The 19,292-nt window shown below is 43.1% G+C and overlaps 2 protein-coding genes across 14 annotated transcripts in view; both read right to left on the bottom strand.

The window, feature by feature from the left end:
• Positions 1-2,835: 2,835 nt before the first annotated feature.
• BBS10 (Bardet-Biedl syndrome 10) lies at positions 2,836-10,756 on the bottom strand. Of its 2 annotated transcripts, XM_054841592.1 has the most exons (3): positions 10,446-10,756; positions 8,830-10,366; positions 2,836-8,302 (listed from the first exon to the last, which is right to left on the bottom strand). In XM_054841592.1, the coding sequence occupies exons 1-3, from the start codon at positions 10,628-10,630 to the stop codon at positions 8,054-8,056; spliced, it is 1,971 nt and encodes a 656-aa protein (XP_054697567.1). In that variant the 5' UTR covers positions 10,631-10,756; the 3' UTR covers positions 2,836-8,053. The 2 variants fall into 2 exon arrangements, with proteins under 2 accessions (XP_054697567.1, XP_054697474.1); XM_054841499.1 differs by lacking the exon at positions 2,836-8,302 and having other exon boundaries at positions 8,362-10,366.
• An 80-nt stretch (positions 10,757-10,836) lies between these two features.
• Positions 10,837-19,292, bottom strand: part of OSBPL8 (oxysterol binding protein like 8) — a 95,292-nt gene continuing 86,836 nt past the window's right edge. For all 12 annotated transcript variants that reach the window (XM_054840875.1, XM_054840967.1, XM_054841196.1 and 9 more), the window contains 4 exons: positions 16,583-16,670; positions 16,082-16,184; positions 15,375-15,480; positions 10,837-15,122 (listed from right to left, as the gene is read on the bottom strand). In XM_054840875.1, the coding sequence (XP_054696850.1) occupies positions 14,987-15,122; positions 15,375-15,480; positions 16,082-16,184; positions 16,583-16,670 (433 nt within the window). In that variant the 3' untranslated portion in view covers positions 10,837-14,986. The remainder of the gene's footprint in view (positions 15,123-15,374; positions 15,481-16,081; positions 16,185-16,582; positions 16,671-19,292) is intronic.

A 19,292-nucleotide genomic window follows, 5' to 3' on the forward strand; every position in this document is an offset into this window, starting at 1 on the left:
GCAGCCTTTCAAGGCAGCAGCATTTATTCTACCTTCTGATGTGAACGCCCACTCATTCTGACAACAGGAATCCAGAGGGAGTAATAACGAGAAATTTATTTCTCTGTGTTTCAATATAGATTCAGACTTTGTTATAAACCTGAACGGTACCAAAATGTAAAGGTAAAATTATTGAAAAGCCGTACAGTTTATGAGATACTAAACACAGTTTGCAGATGCTGATAATTTGGGACCCAATCGTCACCTCAGGCATACATTGTTGTGAAACTCCAGAAGACAAAATTCACTGTTTTTCCCCAATGCTTCACAGTAATAGATTTCCAAGATGTTCAGAAATGTTTGCCACATTTTTATTATAATTTGATCTCTGCAGCTAAAATGTTATAGCCAAAGTCAGGCAGTTACTGAATCAATAACAAGTTTTTAAAATCAGGTATTAATCATTTTTACAAAACCCTATAGACACCTCAGAATGAATGGTTAAAACTCAAATATGTTAAATACAATAGCAAGAGAACAATCTATGATCTTGTTCATGCAATTAATTTCAATCTTTTTTTTTTTTTTCAGCAGGATAATTTTTAATTAGAAAAATACTGGCATCGATCATCTTCTGCTCCAAAGTACTAGGTAATCAATTTTACTGGTCTGGCACCTTGTAAATTTGGTATCTTCTGTTTACAATTACTTAAATATGTTTGGATTAGAGGTGCGGGGTCTGAATATGCAGAAGTAGAAACCTGCTGTTTTCAGTGGGGATAGACCTTTTTCGTGGTCCTGAGTGCTTGCTATTAAATAAACAAGACACTATCAATAAGAGATTAGTGTTCGAGATGCTGAAAATCTATGATTTTTAGAGTAACTGTTTCCCCTGAAACTTTTCAGTCATATGAAAAGTCAGAACTATAAAAGAAAATTAATTTTTTTTCCTACATTTCAATAAGAAGGCTAAAAGCACCGAACTCTTGTTATATTTCACTATGTAAAATAAGCTTAGAGGTCCTAGACTGGCTTTCTACACTTTAACACATGTAAATTTAGATTAATTACCTAAGTTCTAGAAGATGGCAGATTAACCCGATGATGATTTATGGCTCCCATAAGAGTTTGTACGCTTATTTTCAAAGCAGCAGAGCTAGCAGCTTCCGGGCTCCGAAGCTACCCGTTACGTTCCTGCGTTATGTGCTGCACGACCTGTAACGCGAAGTCGCGCGGTGTTCCCCGGGCACGACAACCACGCGGGCTCAAGCCCAGAGCCCCTGGCCACTGGGGCTGGGGAGGGAAACGCAGTAGTATTGATGACTCCAGCCTGTGTCTTGTAAGTACTTAAGGATCAAAGCACATTCCAGAGGCTCAGGCTGGTGAGGGCAAGATGTGCTATCTAAATAAATGTCGTCCACACCCAGTAATTTCTGCCCCCACCCCTAGACTCTTTGAGCTTGGGGAACAGAAATGTGCATTGTTATCTCGGGCTGTTGCAAGTTTACAGCCCGGACTGCCTTGATGCTTTCCGAGGTAGCTACTCTCCTACCCCAGCACAGGAGGAAATAAATTTCATGGATTTTTTTTTTCCCATTTGGCAACCACCTTTTGCCACTCTTCCAAGGGGAGAGCAGAAGTTAATGTGTTCCCTTTGGTACAGCATCTCCAGAGAGGGACATGTAGAAGCTGGGGTTGCTTCTTCCCACTCCTGTATCTGAGACTCTACCTTCTCCTTCCACATGACAGTCCTTTTCTCTGCTATGCTCATCATTCAACCTTCATCTTTCCCCCTCTCTTCCTTCTGAACTGGGACTTCTGTCTTCTCTTCTTCTTGTCCCCCCTTCTCTCCACCCACACACCCATGGAGTTATTACTGTACTACACTGTCTCACGAGCTCTACAGTCAAGCAGAGGGTAGAAGCAACAACCCAATGCAACAAGAGGAGAAAACTTCCTACTTTCTGCTTGATTACAGATTGGCTCCTCATTGTAGATCCACACCATGTATTTTCTGCAACATTTAGTATTAAGGCCAAGGTGGCAAACTTTTGAAATAGAGGGGAGTCCTAGAACAAACTGGTGCTGATAATGCTTGCTAATAACCACCAAGGCTTAGAAAGTGTCTCACTGAAAAATTCTGCAAGGTGATAAAAATGCCTCAGATTACAGTGAACTTATTGCAAATTCTGATTTCCGATACTTGCTGATTATAAGCACTGGTTGTTTGGAAACGCCACAAAACCCCTCCACTTACCTACGTCACAGCTTGCAAGGTTTACTGAGCTGGCTAAATTCATCCACAAACGCTACAGTAAACCGACCTGCATGGCACCTGAGCTTGGCACAGCAGGATCCCTCTTGTATGTGACTGAGCCGCTTTCGTTTTTTTTCAGTACGCAAGTGTGGCCAGAGTGAAGCTGGTGAGGAGCAGCCCAGCAGCACGTTATTTCGGAGACCCAGGATTTGGGTTCTGCTTTTTTTTGCTCCTTGGTTCGTATCTCCTTCCAGCTCTCTTAGTAGAGAAGAAGTAGAGAACTGTGCTCCCAGCAGTGAAGCAAAGGGATTGCAAAGAATTTCAGATAAAAGAGCCATCATACAAAATGGAAGCAAAAGGAAGTATTTTTTCTAATTTGTTTTCTGGAAACAATTCAACTGCTTAGCCAAAACCTCCCATATAAAGCAGCAAGCAGCAGTTGCTCCTGGTACAGCGTGGGGAGAGAGAGGATCCAGGCTGAATTACAAGTGCTAAAACCTGACTTTCATAATGGGAAGTACTGCATACCTCTTACTAAAAATTGTCTTTACAGTACCATAGTTCTAAACTTTTCTTTTCAGACGTGTAAGTTACGGAGAAAGGTTTCACATACACTAATTCATCAATCACAAAATTAAATCAGCTGCCCTTTATTTTGTTCTATGAATTCAAAATGCACCAGTCACACTGAAACAACAGATTACTCGAAGCTACGCGTACTAGAAAAGCTGAAAAGTGAGGCAACAGATGACTGCTAGAGCGGAGGGGCAGAGCTACTCCGGTACCGACAGAACGGCAGCAGCAGCCCTGCAGCAGGAGCACTGGTCCTCAGGACTGTACTAACACCAGCAAATTAAAAAACCACACATGTCAATAAACATCTCTAATACAGTTAACATTGGTTACATTTTTTTGTTTGTTTTGCAGCACTGTGTAACTATTCTGTATTTTTTCAGTACTGCACCAGTAATCGAGAGACTCAGAGTATTTCTGGTTTTAGGAAACGGATGCCATGCAGTTTATTTGCCTTATGAATATAATCCAGCAGTTTCTACAATGACTTTCATTGCTCCAGAAGCCTAAATATAATCCTCATACACGATACCAGACACGTATCAAGCCTAATGTTAAAATCTCAATGGACGTAACTCTCATCTGGAGCTGCTTTTTCCCCACACACGCAGAGAAATCCCTGCCATGTGTTCACTCTCTGCATTTACATTTTAAGGTAATATTTAATCAGATGCTTAGCCTGGAAAATGAAGACACCCACTGAAAGCAGGTCATGATTATTATGAAAAGAAAGATCACCATGCTGGATTGCTTTACTGGGAATCTCAAAATAAGAACAGGTTAGAGATTCTGTTCAGTAAAACAATACCTTTTTAAAATCTCTTAAATGGAAATAATATCTTTTATAGTGAGCTCTGCTGAAGGTGGTTTAGGACGCAGCCACGCTGGAAGCAATATTACTGATGTGCCCTTAATTCCGCACTGAACCAAAGTCTCAGTGTAACAGTTCTTTTATCTGCTGGTGATTTCATGAGAAATAAACTGTCTGCTAAACCAGCAGGAATGGTTTTCTTATGGAAAACTATTTTGCATTCTTTTTGTCAGGAGTGTTTTTTTAAAGAGGGCACTGCTCTATCACAGGAATAAGCATTGCTTCCGAAGTCTAGTCTTCAACTGAATCATAAAATGAAGAAGGAGCTACTATATATTAAATCTATTACATTTTTGCTAACATTAGTTTTAGTTTTGGAATGCTAAAAATTAAAATTCTTATTCCTGGAAGTAATTCTTAGTTTAATATTCTCAGAGGGAAGTAATTTGTATAATCCCGGATCCAAACATTTCTTTCTAGTTTCACTAACAGAATACAAATGACATCTTACACAAAATGCTACTGCAAAATTATAATTGTGTTAATTACAGCCAACACATTTCCAAAGCTACTGTTTATAAATTCAGACATTACTCTCTTGATTTGTTCAGTCTTAATAGTAATAATGCGATAAATAGCATAGTAAATAAAGCAAGTATTTAATCTTTGGTTTTACTGGTGACAAAAAAATGTTTCTTAGATTTCAAGATAATTTAACTGAAGAGATATTTGCAACTGAACATTGAAATAGTTTCTCTCTTAACATGGCATTTAAAAGAACCTCGCCAAAAAAGACACAAGGGGAGAGATTAACCTAAAGAAGCATAGAAATAAATTTAGTAATCAAAAATGGAAATATCTACCGCTAATAGCAGATTCGTTACATAACAAAAAGCAAATGAAGTCCAGGCCCAGATGAATGCAATTCTAGTGAAGCCCAGGAGATATATGCAAGTGAAGAATTTAAGTTTCCTTAATCTTCCCACATGGTATGATTAATCACCCACCTGTGGACTCTGTTCCAAAGATAACAACAGAAACAATATAAAATTACTAGTGTTATGCCACTATACAGTCATGCTTTTAAACAAAATATTGCATTCCCCTTCTCCCTCTTGCAAATGTGATTCAGTCGTGTGTGATTTGTGATGCAACAGAATAATATTCTTTGTTGCAAGTGGTTCCTATTAGCAATCCTGTCTGTATAGCTGCAAAAAAGGCTGAAGGCTGGCAATCAACTAAGCGTGGATTAAAATTTAAGGCCATATTTAGGTTGCATAACTTCTACCGCACAAGTTAAGCAATAAGCGTTTGGTGAGCAGGGAGCTGGTGTCGCCGGAGATCAACGACAAGGGCCTGGGAAGGTGCGGAGCTGCCGGGGTCAGGCAATGGGGAAAGGCAGCTGGAGGAGCGCCGGAGAACGGGGGCTGTCTCCCTGTGGTCCCAGCACCTCGAAAGTCTGTTGAGACTCGACCTCCACCCAAATCAACACATAAAAATGCTTGTCATGTAAACAGCTTATTCCCAAGAGCTGTGTGCAGGACACAGGTTCATTCTCTAGTCTCACTGTACATTACTACATATGGGGTTTGAAACTTTTTTTTTTAAATTTAAAAAAACCTAAACCACTACCTGCCTATATATGTGAATCTGCTACCTGGATTACCTTGCTTAAAATACACCTACATTCCTTGTGGCTGGGGTGAGTGCCTTCAAAATATTCTGACGAATTTCATGCATGGTAAAATATAGGTGTGCTAGAGGTTGCAGAAAGGAGAGTTAAACATCAAGATTTGCTAAAACCATTCTTTTAGTTTTAGACTATTACCACTGGTATCCCTGTACTTCACATCATATTTCAAGTTTGGACCTGAGTCTACAAACATGCCCACATGCACTTGATTTTCACCTTGTGTGGAGGCCAATTCCTATTTAGAAATATAAAAATCATAGGATCATAGCACAAAATAGACATAATCTCTGGGAAAGAGTGCAAGGAAAAAAAATAACATAGCCTTTTACAACCCTAGCACATGCCCAAACATACCGCTCCCCGTAGTTTTGACTGAGTAAACATACTCTTCCAAGTTGCCCCAGGTAACCCCTTTGTCCCTGCCACTACGCCAAGAGATCACTCTTAGAATCGTCCCCATGTCACCTGTCAAAGGGCAAGTTACATTTCTAGATAGCTTTAAAATTTGGGATAGCTACAAGACGTCATGAATAACTGCGTACCTAAGGCTTGGGTCCGAAGGAGCAGTGAGAGCCTGAGCAGGGTGCCTGGGTAACCGCAGCCTCTGCAACCGGGGGGGCAGCTGCTGAAGCGGGTCAGGAACATCAGCAGAGGACAAACAGCACCGACAGCACCTGAGCCGAGCCCAGAACACAGGCTGCCGCCCCTGCTCAGCGCTACAAACAGCCTTTCGCTCAAGGAGCAGGTGGGACAGCAGTGATCTCAAAATATTTTCTAAGATTAGGTCATGATTACACCTCCAGGCTAATTACTGGAGAAGACTCCTAAAGCTAAGGAAGAATTGAATCCAGGAGTAAATCTGCTCTTCTCCCCAAAGACTGAGTTAATGCCTTTTATTTCCCTTGAGCCAGTGCACATCTCGTAATGCGCTTAGACTCCAGGACTGGAAACGAAACAGCCGTGTCTTGAACAAGCATTCACCCCAGCAGTCCAGGACAAAGAGGGGACATTCCTGTCCAAGGGAAAGACGTGCCATGTTCTCAGTTCTCCACACAACACAGGGAATCAGTAGTTCAAAGGGGAACACCAATACTTCGCAAAGTATAAAAGGACAGAGAGGTCAATGAAATATAGCGCCTGACCCCATGAACCTTCAGACTTGAGTGGTTTCACCAGAAACAGGTCAGAAAAAGAAGTTTTATATAATTATATAATTATCATTTTTAAATTCTCCCCTGTATCCCTCGCATACAAAAATGAGGCTTGTATATGATAAAATTTTTGGACTTCTCAATACGAATGACACAATTTAAATCAGACATCCTAGAAGACCATTTGTATAACGAAGTAATTTTAACCTTTTTCAAGGAACTGCAGTAAATCTGAAAGTCTGCAGATGTGCAAATGGTATAAAATAATGTGAAATGATACAGTATTCTCTTTATTTTACCTCTATTTAAAGAATACCTAGCTTCAGAATACAAAGGCAGGTTCTGCAGACAACCCCCACTGCTGCCAGGCTTCACGCGCTCTGCGCCGCAGTTGTTAGCCTACCACGAAGCAAATCATTAATCTTTGGCCAGCAAGTTGGTCAGCAGTTTGAAGAGAGTATGCAGAAACTTGTACAAGAGCAAAACTGCCTCAGCAGCTCATTACAAAGTTAAAATACAGAACCAAAGTGCTTGATGAAATTCCAGGGCTGGTGGAAGCTCCCGAGCAGCCCCGAGGAGATTTCTCTTCGCTCGGACTGGACCTGTCGCACTAAGCAGCTACTGAAAGCGTGCTGAAACAGCAGAAATATAATTTTCTTTCCTCTCCTCTGTGTTTTAATTCTCCCCTTCACAACCACCAAAAATGATTCTACGAACAGAAAAAATGACTGTCCCCAGTCCTTCTTTAAAGAAATCACTCCAGCGAACAATGAGTTTCACTGTTTTCCGTATGCAGATGTCTGTAAGAGTGTATTAGGGGAAAAAAATAATCTTGACTACAATGTTTTATATTATCAAGAGTATATGTAAACTTTCAACAGACATTTGTAGTCAAACAAAGCATTGCTGCCAAAACACCTGAAACAACTTTAGTAGATACTCTTCTGAAGAAACTGAAAAAGGGAAAGCAACAGCATAAATTAATAGGGAAAAAATCTGATTTCCAGTTGTAATCATCCCAGGTATAGCAGATAAACATGATTTGTGTCTATGATTTTAAATATCCTCACTAAATTTTATTTAAGGGCAGATTAAAAAAATATAATCCAGTTATTCTAAGTATTATGCAATACTGGCCATGGCACACAGAGACCCAATGTGACACCATTATCAGCTGCAGCTGTTCAGGTACTCAGAAACCTCCCACACCAAACCAGAAGTTTCTAAGACACAGCAGAAAAAGAGGTATATTGACATCCAGGTGATACTGAACTTAAAGCAAATTGTATTAGGGTGAAAATCCCATGAAGATAAAAAGAATAAAAGAAAAACCAAACCAACCTACCCCAGAATAAAATCCCAAATGATCAAAGTCTGAACTGAAACATTGTCTCAGGTTTTTCACACAAAACTGTATTACTGCCTGTGTGAATGTTTCGCACAATGTATTTTAAAAAAAAAAAGTATTTTAAATAACATTCAATCCAGCCTATTATGAAGGCTAAAAAAACCCCCTTGCTTGCAACTTGCAAGTTCAATAGCTCATGTCATACCAGCAACTTTTAACGTGCCAGGAAAACTAATCACATCTAACTTGCATAAATACTCAAAAGCACCAAGAGAGGCAAAGTTCCCCCTTGGCTAGAACGTACATAGGATGCTCTGCACGTGGATGGAAAAGGCTCCGCAGATCGTCTGCAGTGGAAATCAGCTACGCTTTCTCGTGTTTGAAACCTTACGTTTGTGCCGTTCACCACCTGGTTTTCCACAAATCTCAGCTGGTCAGCCTTTTTCTTCCTTTTCTTCTCAGAGGAAAGAAGCACGATAGGTCTCTGGGCCTAAAAAGAAATCTTTTAGTCTCTAGCACTGAATTTTGAGACACGTTCGTTTGACAAGACGACACAGGAAAACACATAATCAAAAACATTCTTTATTAATGATTTCAGAAGTCATCTTCTGAATCATAATCCTCAATTTTTTGCAGTGGTCGCTTAACACCTATTATTAAATCTATGGAGAGAAGCTCTGTAACACAATGAAGAACTGAAATGACTAACTGGTATTTGCAATACACTGATTCTAAGCCTGTCTCATTCACAGGCAGCGTCTGATTTTTTCTGAGTGCATTTATGGCTTTGAGATAGAATTTGGTAAAGCTGTTTTGTTCTGTTGCCCTGTATAACAACTTGGGAATACTTAGCAAAGCATCAGCAACTACATTAGATATGACAGTTACCTCTGACTGCTGAAACTGGTTTGCATAGTACTGAATATAATAATGTAACAGGATTTCAAAATAACCTCCTACTGGCAAAACTGATCCTGCTTCTATGAGGGAGTTAGAATAATTCTGTGCAATACTTACACAACTCTTTTTATGTTTAAATGGGACTATATTGCAACTTGTTTTCTCTAGATCTTTGCCAACATCTAGGCGTTCACATGCAGTGACTATATTAGCACTCTGTGCTGCTGATGCAGCAGTACTGTAATTCTTTTGATTGTCCACAAGTGAATCACTTTTATAGTTCTCGTGCATGTCACCCACATGCTCGCATTTTGCATGTGGTTTCTGTACATCTCTTGAAGAGTCATTTCCTTCAGTGGAAACATTTAATTCTTTGATGTGTGAGAGGGGATTTGAGAGTACTTGCAAGTTTGTTTGCACACCTGTTGAATTTTCACTTCTCTGCAAGTCAGGGTCTACAATCTGTGTCTCTGTTTCATCCCTATGCATCTTCAGTTGACGTTCAGAAACCTGATCACTGTTACAAACAATGTTTTCTATTACAAGCTGCTGCTCAGTAGCTGAAGAATGCCAGCTGCAAACATCAGCGGCTTCATTCTGACTTTCACCTTCTGCTTTGCATCGCTCCCTCTGATCAACTGTTTTAAATAGCTGCTGCAGCATTGTAAACGCCCCTTGTAAAGCAGCAGCATGTTGCTCGTTAACACCATCGACTGGCCCACAAAGAATCAGGCAATGAGGCTGAAAGGCGCACACACTGGTGAAGCCAACGTGGACGCATCTCTTTGAGCCGAGCAGCAAGGGCTGGCAAAACGTTGCCACTGCAGCTTCAGTGATTTCTCTGTCTATGTTACCACCAAAAGGTGTATAAGGCGAGAGTCCTGTGATTTCACAGATAAGGGCAATTTCTTCCGACGATAAGCACTCTACCACGGATACGCCGTATAATTTTGCGTGGTAGATAACTACTTCCTCTTGCTTCACACTCGACAGTAACAGCTTAACGTTGTTGCTCTGCAAGTGTTTCATTAAGGCTTCTGTCCTCCTCGAGATCCAGCGCAGGGAGGCCTGATACCGACCCTCGGAGTCGACAACAAACTCGACGCCGGGGGCCGAGAGCGCGGGCCGGAGGGGCTCGGTGACCAGCACGGCCCGCAGGTCCCCGCCCGCCGGGCAGTAGGCCGCGAAGTCCCTGCGGAGGACGAGCCCGGGCAGGACCCTGGAGCTCGCCACGGGGAGGCCGGCCACGGCGGCGTGCAGCTCCGCGAAGCGGCGGCCGAGGAGGCGCAGCACCTGCGGGCGAGAGGCGGCGGCCGGGGCGCAGCGGCGGCAGTACTCGCAGCACAGCCGCGCCAGGCGCCGCCGCTCGCCCGGGCCCAGCCGGCCGCCCAGGTAGGCCTCCAGCACCGCCTCCAGGGCGCCCCCATCCGCCTCCGCCTGCCGCCCGGGGAGCGCGGACAGAAGGTGCCCCCGCAGGCCCTGCGCCACCGCCCGCTCCAGCACCTGCGCCTCGAAGGCGCGCAGCGCCCACCGCAGGCCGCCGCCGCCGGCCGCTGCCCGCAGGCCGCTCAGCACGCCGGCCAGCAACACCACGAACGTCTTGGCGCCGTCCCCCGTCGCGGCGCTATGGCTGCAGGCGCAGGCCGCCATCATCCTGCGGACAGACGGGTGGTTAGGCGGCACCGCCCCGCGCCCCGCCCCTCCTCCCCCCCGTCCCGCCCCCGCTGCGGTACCTGGCCGTCGGCGGCTCCAGGTTGAGCGCCTCCAGCAGGCGCCGCCCGTCCCGCGTGAGCAGCGCCTCGCCGGTGGGCCGCACCAGCAGCGCCCGCCCGCCCCGCGGGCCCAGGGCGCCGCGCACCGCGCCCGCCAGCGCCGCCGCCTCCTGCGCCAGCCGCCCCAGCTCCAACCGCGCCGCCATGGCAACCCTTCCGCGGGAAAGGGACCCCGGCCGCGTGCGCAGCCGTGACGGGCGCTGCCCGGCCCAATGGCTGAGAGAGGCGCATGCGCGGCGCTGTGAGGGGACAGCCCCGCCCCAGAGCCGGCCCGGGGCCCAGCCGCGGCGGAGGACGGGGGGAGCGGGAGCCGGCCCGAGCCGGGGGAGCGGCGCACAGAGCCCAGCGGCGCGGAGGTGCGACACGTCTTTATTGGGTGCGGCGGCAGGGCCAGCCCCGGGGCGGCCAGCTTCCGCCGCCCGGTAACAGTTCAAATCCCTTAAACAAACGGTGAGCCCGGGTGACGTACAGCGCGGGAACGGCGGCGACGGAGCAGAAACAAACCAAGGGAGACGGGCTCGGTGCTGTGAAGACTGCTTTTCCCACTTGGTCAAACGAAAAGCCGGGACAGGGGCGTTTGTCACAGGAGACTGACAGAGGGACAGCTCCTGCAGCCCTCTGTCCTCACCCTGCTTTGCTCTGACGTTAAGGAGCTGAAATAATCTGTCTCTGAGGGTGGTGTTTTGTTATGGCTATGTGTTGGTGGTATTACGAGAAGTAGTGCAGCTTCGTTGTAGCAAACACCAGCACTCCTCCGCTTGTGGCTCACCAGCCAGAAGAGGGAATAATTTAATGTGTTTTAAGAGCTGATTTTTTGCCCCCGGAGTCTGACTAAGCAGGAAAGTTAGTTTTCAAACACAAAAGCCCTCACAAAAGGTCAGATGTTCCATATGGCACAAACTTGACATATCTGTTTTACATGTCTCAGAACAGCAAGAAACCCATCAAGAAGGCACTGTTTACAATACTTGAATATCTGCTAAATTTTCTGTGATTTGAGGATACCCTTGAAATAACAATAATTAAAACTGACAGATGTACAGGATCTTTGTCATATGTTATTTACACAAAAAGTGGTGAAGTAAGAGCCTTTAAGAAACTATACGAAACATTTAATCCAAAGTCTGTTTCAAACACCAGTCTAGAAAAAAAAATTAATCTCAAAGGCACAGGAGGGCAGTGAACAACAAACAGAAAAAGGAAGAAACCACCATCAATACATTTTATGGGACAAACTTTCAAATAATTTATGAGATTTAATTGGGGGGTGGAACAACCAGGCTATACCCTCATTAAGTAATGTCAACTATTTAAAAGGAATCAACATGTGAAATGCAAGAAACATCATCTTCTACTGCTGAAACTGATACTTGCTACATTTCACATGGCATATTTACTTTTTCTTACCTTAGGTCGTCTGTACCTAACTAGGCAATCTGTACCTAAATGGCAAATTAAAGGCTTAGAGTGCATTTGAAAACAAACAAAACCAAAACAACAAAACCACATGGCAAGAAATTCTGAAAATATTTCCTGTACAAGAAAAAAAAAATTGAACACAACAAGATTTGTAAATCAAATGTGAAAAGGAGTGCTGTTTTAAACTTTAAAAATCAGTAGGAGGTCACAGCCCTCAAACATCTGCAAACTGTACAATCAATTTTTATAACTGTGTGCAGAGCTCAGCCTGAAGCATGTAACATTCAAGATCAGCTACATATCATGGTTAAATAGAACAATGGTGATGCGCTAAAGAAAAGGCTTCATACACGCCTGTGACCAGCTGTACTGTAAAAATCAGGCAAGAAATTTCTTTGTTCTATTCACATGAGAGAACATCATAAAAACCCCAGCAAAACAGGAATTATTAGGGCTTTGATGTATTTTTTAGAATTTATCTAATACAGTCAAGCAGAAGTCTGGAATTTTCCCTTTCAAAAAGTTTCATCATATATCCACCTTCCTGGATCATCACTTAAACCACTTTTACAACAGAATTGAAGTCTAAAAAATAAGTTGAAAAGGAAAATAAGCAGAGGCATTTTGTCTCACTCTGCTCAAGTCTTCTAATTCTCTTGAGCCGAGCATGAATTTCAGATACGGAGTATCTGTTTAGTCTGACATTGACCAACACAGCACTGCCAGCCAGCTGGCTGGGTCAAATCCACACTTACTACCATGCAGTCCGTATAAAAATACATGCAGACTGTGTTATTAACTGATCTTGGATAGAAGGGATTAAAAAAAAAAAAGCAACATGAAAGGGCAGAAGGACATTTCTATTTACAAGCGAGATAAAAGCTTGTAACTATCAGCCAAGAGTTTCAGCACCTCAAATTTAGCAGGGTATTATTGTAGGGGATTGAAGTTATTGCCCAAATTCTCACTCATTTCCTCCTGTATTACTCCCACATGCAGAGTATGCTTAAAGGCTTGTAATGGATCTTAAGACAGGTGAAGCTTTGACATCTGAATGCGGTAATGAATGGCCAAATTCCAGGCTGAGAACATTAAATTAATGCCATAATAATCTCCTTTCTTTATGCCATTTTATACATGGCTAACAACATCAGTTTCTGTTTAGAGACTTAGGGATTTTTTAAACAGCGAGGGACTTTCTATATTTATAAATTCTACCTCATCAGCTGTAGATGTAATAGAAGTCCAAGCAAGTTTGGTCTTGCCCACATATACAAGATCAGTCTGGTTAAGGTACCATGTTCCATAAAATGATTCAAGACCAAACTATGCTAATATACAGCTGTAAGAAATAAGCTGACGTTGACTGCTTAAGCAATAAGCTTTTACGTAGCTGAGGCCCAAAGAAGGGGAAAGGTAAAAGAGAAGGGGAGGTGTGTGAAGATGTCAGGAATATATGAGCTGGACTGATAAACAACAAATAAATAGTATTTTCACTAAACACTGGGTGAGACCGATGCAGAACAGAAAGGTAGGTCACCTGGAAAGTCAGGGAGGCTGCTCAAAGCAGAGGGATAGATAACTGGGCCATGGCAAAAAGCCAAATGCGACCTCTGAACTGTTCCACTGCCCAGGATGGATTTGATTTCTGAAAGAATCCTCGGAAAACAAACCTGGCTGCCCTTTGCGTTGTGCCGCTCACCTTCCTGTTGTCTCATCTGGGTTCCTGAGAGTGCGTCTGCAATCCTACAGCCCCCTTTTGACTCGGTACGCTTCACTGGCATAAGGAATTCACCAGATAAACACTGGTGCTAAATTTTTTTGCTGGAATTTTACAAGTTCGATACATGCATATATTTCTTTGAATAAAGTGTTAGAAACCCTGGTTTTAAATTGAAACAAACTTCTCATTAATTTCTATGGCTATGGCATAATGAATAGGTGCATCCATGTGTTCTGTTAGGTAGTACGCACTGCAGTAAGGAGGAATTTAACAAAAGCTTAGGGTTTCACTCTCATTTGTTTTGACACGCATGTTGTTAGCCATCCCATAATTTCTGAAGACTTTCCCCTTGCAAATACACGTTTTCATTTGCAAGTGAACTCATGACGGTGCCTGAATTCTGTTCTACATCGTCTGTCTTTTGGGAGGTTCAACTCAAGCTACATACTAAGCACCTTTGCATCTTCACATTTTGTTTCAAAAATAAGAGAGTGTCCTGGCATCAGCAGTCTGTCTGCTTACTGTGACGTGGCCATACACAAATGTAAATTCAAAGCTGTAGATTTATCAAGACTTACAAACATACCGTAAATCATTGACATTTGCAGTTCATGAGAGAGTGGACCAAGACAGCACCTTCCTGGGTGCTGTACTGTTAAAAATGTGCTCTGTACAGTAGATGCAGGAATGTTTTTATGAAGAATCTGAAGTTTTAAAACTATAAAAATAAAACAACACTATAGTGGATAAAAACTGTCATACTTCCAAAAACAAATCAGGGACATTACATTGCAAAATTCCCAAAGACTTCAGCTTTTTACTTGCCAGTTCCTAACACTCATGACCTTTGTACAATAATGTATTTCTTTGACCTTAAGCAAAAGTTTTCTCCCAAACACCCAATGCCCTTTACAAAAATTGTTGGCTACTTTGAAAGTTCCTTTGTTACAAAACCGGTAAGTTTACGTGTAACAAAGTATGCTTGTTTATCATTCTACCATAACAGGAATCACATCCTACCTACAGGGTCCAACCTCTGAATTTCTAACTTCATCTATATTCTGCGGTGGAGATTCATCAGTACAGCATATGATGTAATATAAAACACAAGGCGGATGTTGTATGTCTGCGAGACAGAGGCACACACCAGGAGCAAGAGTGTACTGGCACTTACACAATTCTTACTTCAACTGGGTAGATGGGAGTATGATTCTGAACCACGGATGCTGAGGCAAAGTTCTGTAAGTTGTTGCTACAGGGCTCTTTTAGATAATATTGCATCGTTTAAAGTCCAACTTAAAATATGGTCCCCAGTAACAGTTTGATCATTCCAGTTCAGAAAGGCCCTTGTTCACACTTCCTATTTGAACAAGAAATTAATGATAAGCTGTAGCAGAACCATGAGTAAAATTAAGACATAGTGCTTAAACTGCAAGAAATGGTAGTCCACGGGTGGTGAATTAGAAGCAACTCTATTTCGTAGAGCCATAATGTCCCTGTAAGATAAAAATAATATCCTGTAAATGACAATCTAGACAATTTGGCATTTTCTAGTATGTTAGGGCTCCCTACAAAAGACAGTTTTTGAGGAAAATTATGACACATCAATGAGCAATCAACATTTGGGAGGAAGGGTAGTTTAAAGACATCAAGACTCTAAAGCAGAAAGATACATACCAGCCTCCAAGGTAAAAAGCTAGAAAATTAGTATTCTCTAAACCATTTGAAAGCATTTTAGTTAGTACTACCTCTTAATGTCTTCTTGTGTTTCCTTTATAGATTCAATGGCACTCTGCAGTTCACCAAGGTCTGCCCCTTTTTTCCTTATTCTTGTATTATGCTTCAGAAGTTGCGCTACAAAGATACAACAGCCAGATGTTATTCACAGAAGTGACTGCTAAGTCAAAAAAGGAACAAAGTACTAATGACAAACTAAACCAGTTAGCAAAAATGAGGAGAAAGTTTTCCAACTAAGCTTCTACTGAAAACTAAATCTTTGTTTCATAGTCACCTATAGCACAGGACAGCAAGTTAAGCGCTTGAAGTATCTTAAAACACTCATTGTATTGTTTAATTTCTGCAAGCATTATCAACAACAAAAATCTGCCTTCTGGCAACATACTGATCTATGAATTAAAATGATTCATCTTGTTTTAAGAAAGAAAGAGTTTACAAACACTATTTTTTCCCCAGATACTAAATATGTGCAATACTTAGGCCTACCTAGACTACATCCTGATGTTTAAAAGGACAGGGAAGTTTGCAATTAAAACCATAAACCATTCTGCTTCTTTTGTTTTTCCAGAATGTGCTTCACTCACATTGGATAGAACTGTGATCTAAAGCATGCATTATTTTATAACACAAACATTGAGATAAGAAGATGTCACTACAGAACTCTGTTTCACTGTCAAATAAATTTATTATTTCTGGATGCGAATGTATCTTTTCCTACCTTCACTCCCAGAGGAATCTTGGTTATCAGGCTCCGGGGATGAGAAGCCACACTCCCCTTTCTTCTGGCTGGCTGGCTTTCGTTTGATTTTTGGAACACTAACCTACAATTGATAAAATTATGAATTATTTCCAGAGAACCAGAACTGTAGCAAAGCAGCACATTCTAATAGTAGTAAAGTACAATATCTAACAGAAGTCCAAGCGAAAATTTTTGATATGTAAGCAGTATGAAGTTTATGCATCTTCCCATTTAAGGGAAAAGACACATTCAACTGTTGAGTTTGAGTCTGCATATTTTATATTCTCATCCAATCAAGTCATCTCTACCACTTGGGAGGCAACACAGAAGTGCAAAACCATGGACAGACTAAACTACATTTTTGTAGGGTAACAATAGCATTACCCATCCCTCCCAATGCTTTGATGACCTTTATACGCATAATGCAATATATACAAGTCCCTGGATCTTGCTGCACCTGCTAACAGAACTGGAACATACCATTGGTGTCCGATGTCGAACTTTTGTTTGGATGGTGCCATCTTTTTCAAATTGGATCATATCATTCAAAGGGTCCCATGGTCTGGTACTAGAGAAAGTGAATATAATTGATTTATACCACAGCAATTTAAGTAAGAAACATTTTCCTGATTGGAAACTACTCGGTATGAACAGGTTAAAGCTCTCTCTCCCTATATAGAAGTCAGGCATAGAATAAGCAATCTTATCTTTCACCTATAGACCAGTCTTGGCCCAAGAGAGCCAAGAAATAGACTTCATGTCCAGGTCAAACCCTCAGCCAGCTGGTAAGAGTACAAGCTATTAGGATGAGGCTTTGGGCAATGTGGTCTAGTGGAGGGTGTCCCTGCCTGCAGCAGGGGCGTTGGAACTAGATGATCTTTAAGGTCCCTTCCAACCCAAACCATTCTATGATTCTATGATATTAATCAACAATAACGTTATGAATTTATGTGGCTAGTGATACATATTTGTCAAACCTGGAGAGGTTTTCTGCTTAATGTACAGTTATGATTTTAGAATTACAGGGAAATTAGAGGATCTTAAAAATTATTATTATTGTTTTGGACTGCTTTTTTGTTTTTTCTTTTAAAAGATGCCTAGGAAGGAGAGGTTAAGAATCATAGAATCATAGATTTCTTTTGGTTGGAAAAGACCTTTAAGATCGAGTCCAACCATTAACCTAGGACTGCCAAGTCCACCACTAAACCATGTTGCTAAGCACCACGTCTACACATCTTTTAAATACCTCCAGGGATGGTGACTCCACCACTTCCCTGGGCAGCCTCTTCCAATGCCTGACAACCCTTTCTGTGAAGAATTTTTTCCTAATATCCAATCTAGTCCTCCCCTGGCACAACCTGAGACCATTTCCTTTTGTCCTACCACTTGTTACTTGGGAGAAGAGACCAACACCCACCTGGCTACAACCTCCTTTCAGATAGTTGTAGAGAGTGATGTGGTCTCCCCTCAGCCTCCTTTTCTCCAGGCTAAACAACCCCAGTTCCCTCAGCCTCTCCTCATAAGACTTGTGCTCTCCAGACCCTTCACCAGCTTCGTTGTCCTTTTTTGGACACGCTCCAGCACCTCAATGTCCTTCTTGTAGTGAGGGGCCCAAAACTGAACACAGCACTCGAGGTGCAGCCTCACCAGTGCCAAGTACAGGGGGACGATCACTTCCCTAGTCCTGCTGGCCACACTATTCCTGATACAAGCCAGGATGCTGCTGGCCTTCTTGGCCACCTGGGCACACTGCTGGCTCATATTCAGCCAGCTGTCGACCAACACCTCCAGGTCCTTTTCCGCTGCGCAGCTTTCCAGCCACTTTTCCCCAAGCCTGTAGTGTTGCCTGGGGTTGTTGTGACCCAGGATGTGACCCACGGTGTTGTTGTGCAGGACCCAGCACCGAGCCTTGTTGAACCTCATACAGTTGGCCTTGGCCCATCGATCCAGCCTGTCCAGATCCCTCTGTAGAGCCTTCCTACCCTCGAGCAGAGGCAGGAACAGCTTGGTGTTGTCTGCAGACTTACTGAGGGTGCTCTCGATCCCCTCGTCCAGATCACTGATAAAGACATTAAATAGAACTGGCCCCAGTACTGAGCCCTGAGGGACACCACTTGTTACCGGCCGCCAAGTGGATTTAACTCCGTTCACCACAACTCTTTGGGCCCGGCCATCCAGCCAGTTTTTTACCCAGCAAAGCGTACATCCGTCCAAGTCATGAGTGACCAGTTTCTCCAGGAGAATGCTGTGGGAAATGGTGTCAAAGGCTTTACTAAAGTCTAGGTAGGCAACATCCACAGCCTTTCCCTCATCCACTAAGTGGGACACCTTTTCATAGAAGGTTAGTCAAGCAGGATCTGCCTTTCATAAATGCATGCTGACTGGGCCTGATCACTTGGTTGTCCTGTATGTGCCACAAGATGGCACTCAGGGTGATCTGCTCCATAACCTTCCCTGGCACTGAGGTCAGACTGACAGGCCTGTAGTTCCCTGGATCCTTCTTCTGGCCCTTCTTGTAGATGGGTGTCACATTTGCTGACCTCCAAGTCAACTAGGACCTCCCTGGTTAGCCAGGACTGCTGATAAATGATGGAAAGTGGCTTGGTGAGCACTTCCACCCAAGAGTACTGAGGGAGTTGGCAGATCCCATCCAGCCCCTTAGACTTGTGTGGTAGCAGGTCACTAACCATTTCCCATTGGATTATGGGGGCTTCATTCTGCTCCCTGTCCCTGTCTTCCAGCTCAGGGGCCTGGGTACTCAGAGAACAACTGGTCTTACTGTGGCACATCCTTGAACCACAAGGCCTCAAGCAGACAAGAAATAACACAGATTAATAAAACAGACTGTCCCCTGCAGCTTTAAGACCTAACAGACTTAAAGTGCAGTACTTTTCCTGATGGTTTTACACAGCGTTCAACAGTTTGGGCAGTCAATTCAGCTGGACTATTCACAACTCTTCCAACAGGAAGAGGCATCAACAGCACTAGAAGGTTCAAGCCAAGAGAGGGTGTTTCACAGAGTATTTTGTCTAGTTGGGGAATTCCCTGCTGCAGGATGTTTAGGGTGGTGAAAATCTGCACAAACTTAAGAGGAAACCAAGGCAATACATGGAAAATAAACCTATTGAGAGTTGATAAATACACAGAATCCCTGCTTGGCTCCAGGAAACCTCTGAGTTAAAAGTTTGCT

This window comes from Grus americana, chromosome 1, assembly GCF_028858705.1.
Source record: "Grus americana isolate bGruAme1 chromosome 1, bGruAme1.mat, whole genome shotgun sequence".
Lineage (NCBI taxonomy): Eukaryota > Metazoa > Chordata > Aves > Gruiformes > Gruidae > Grus > Grus americana.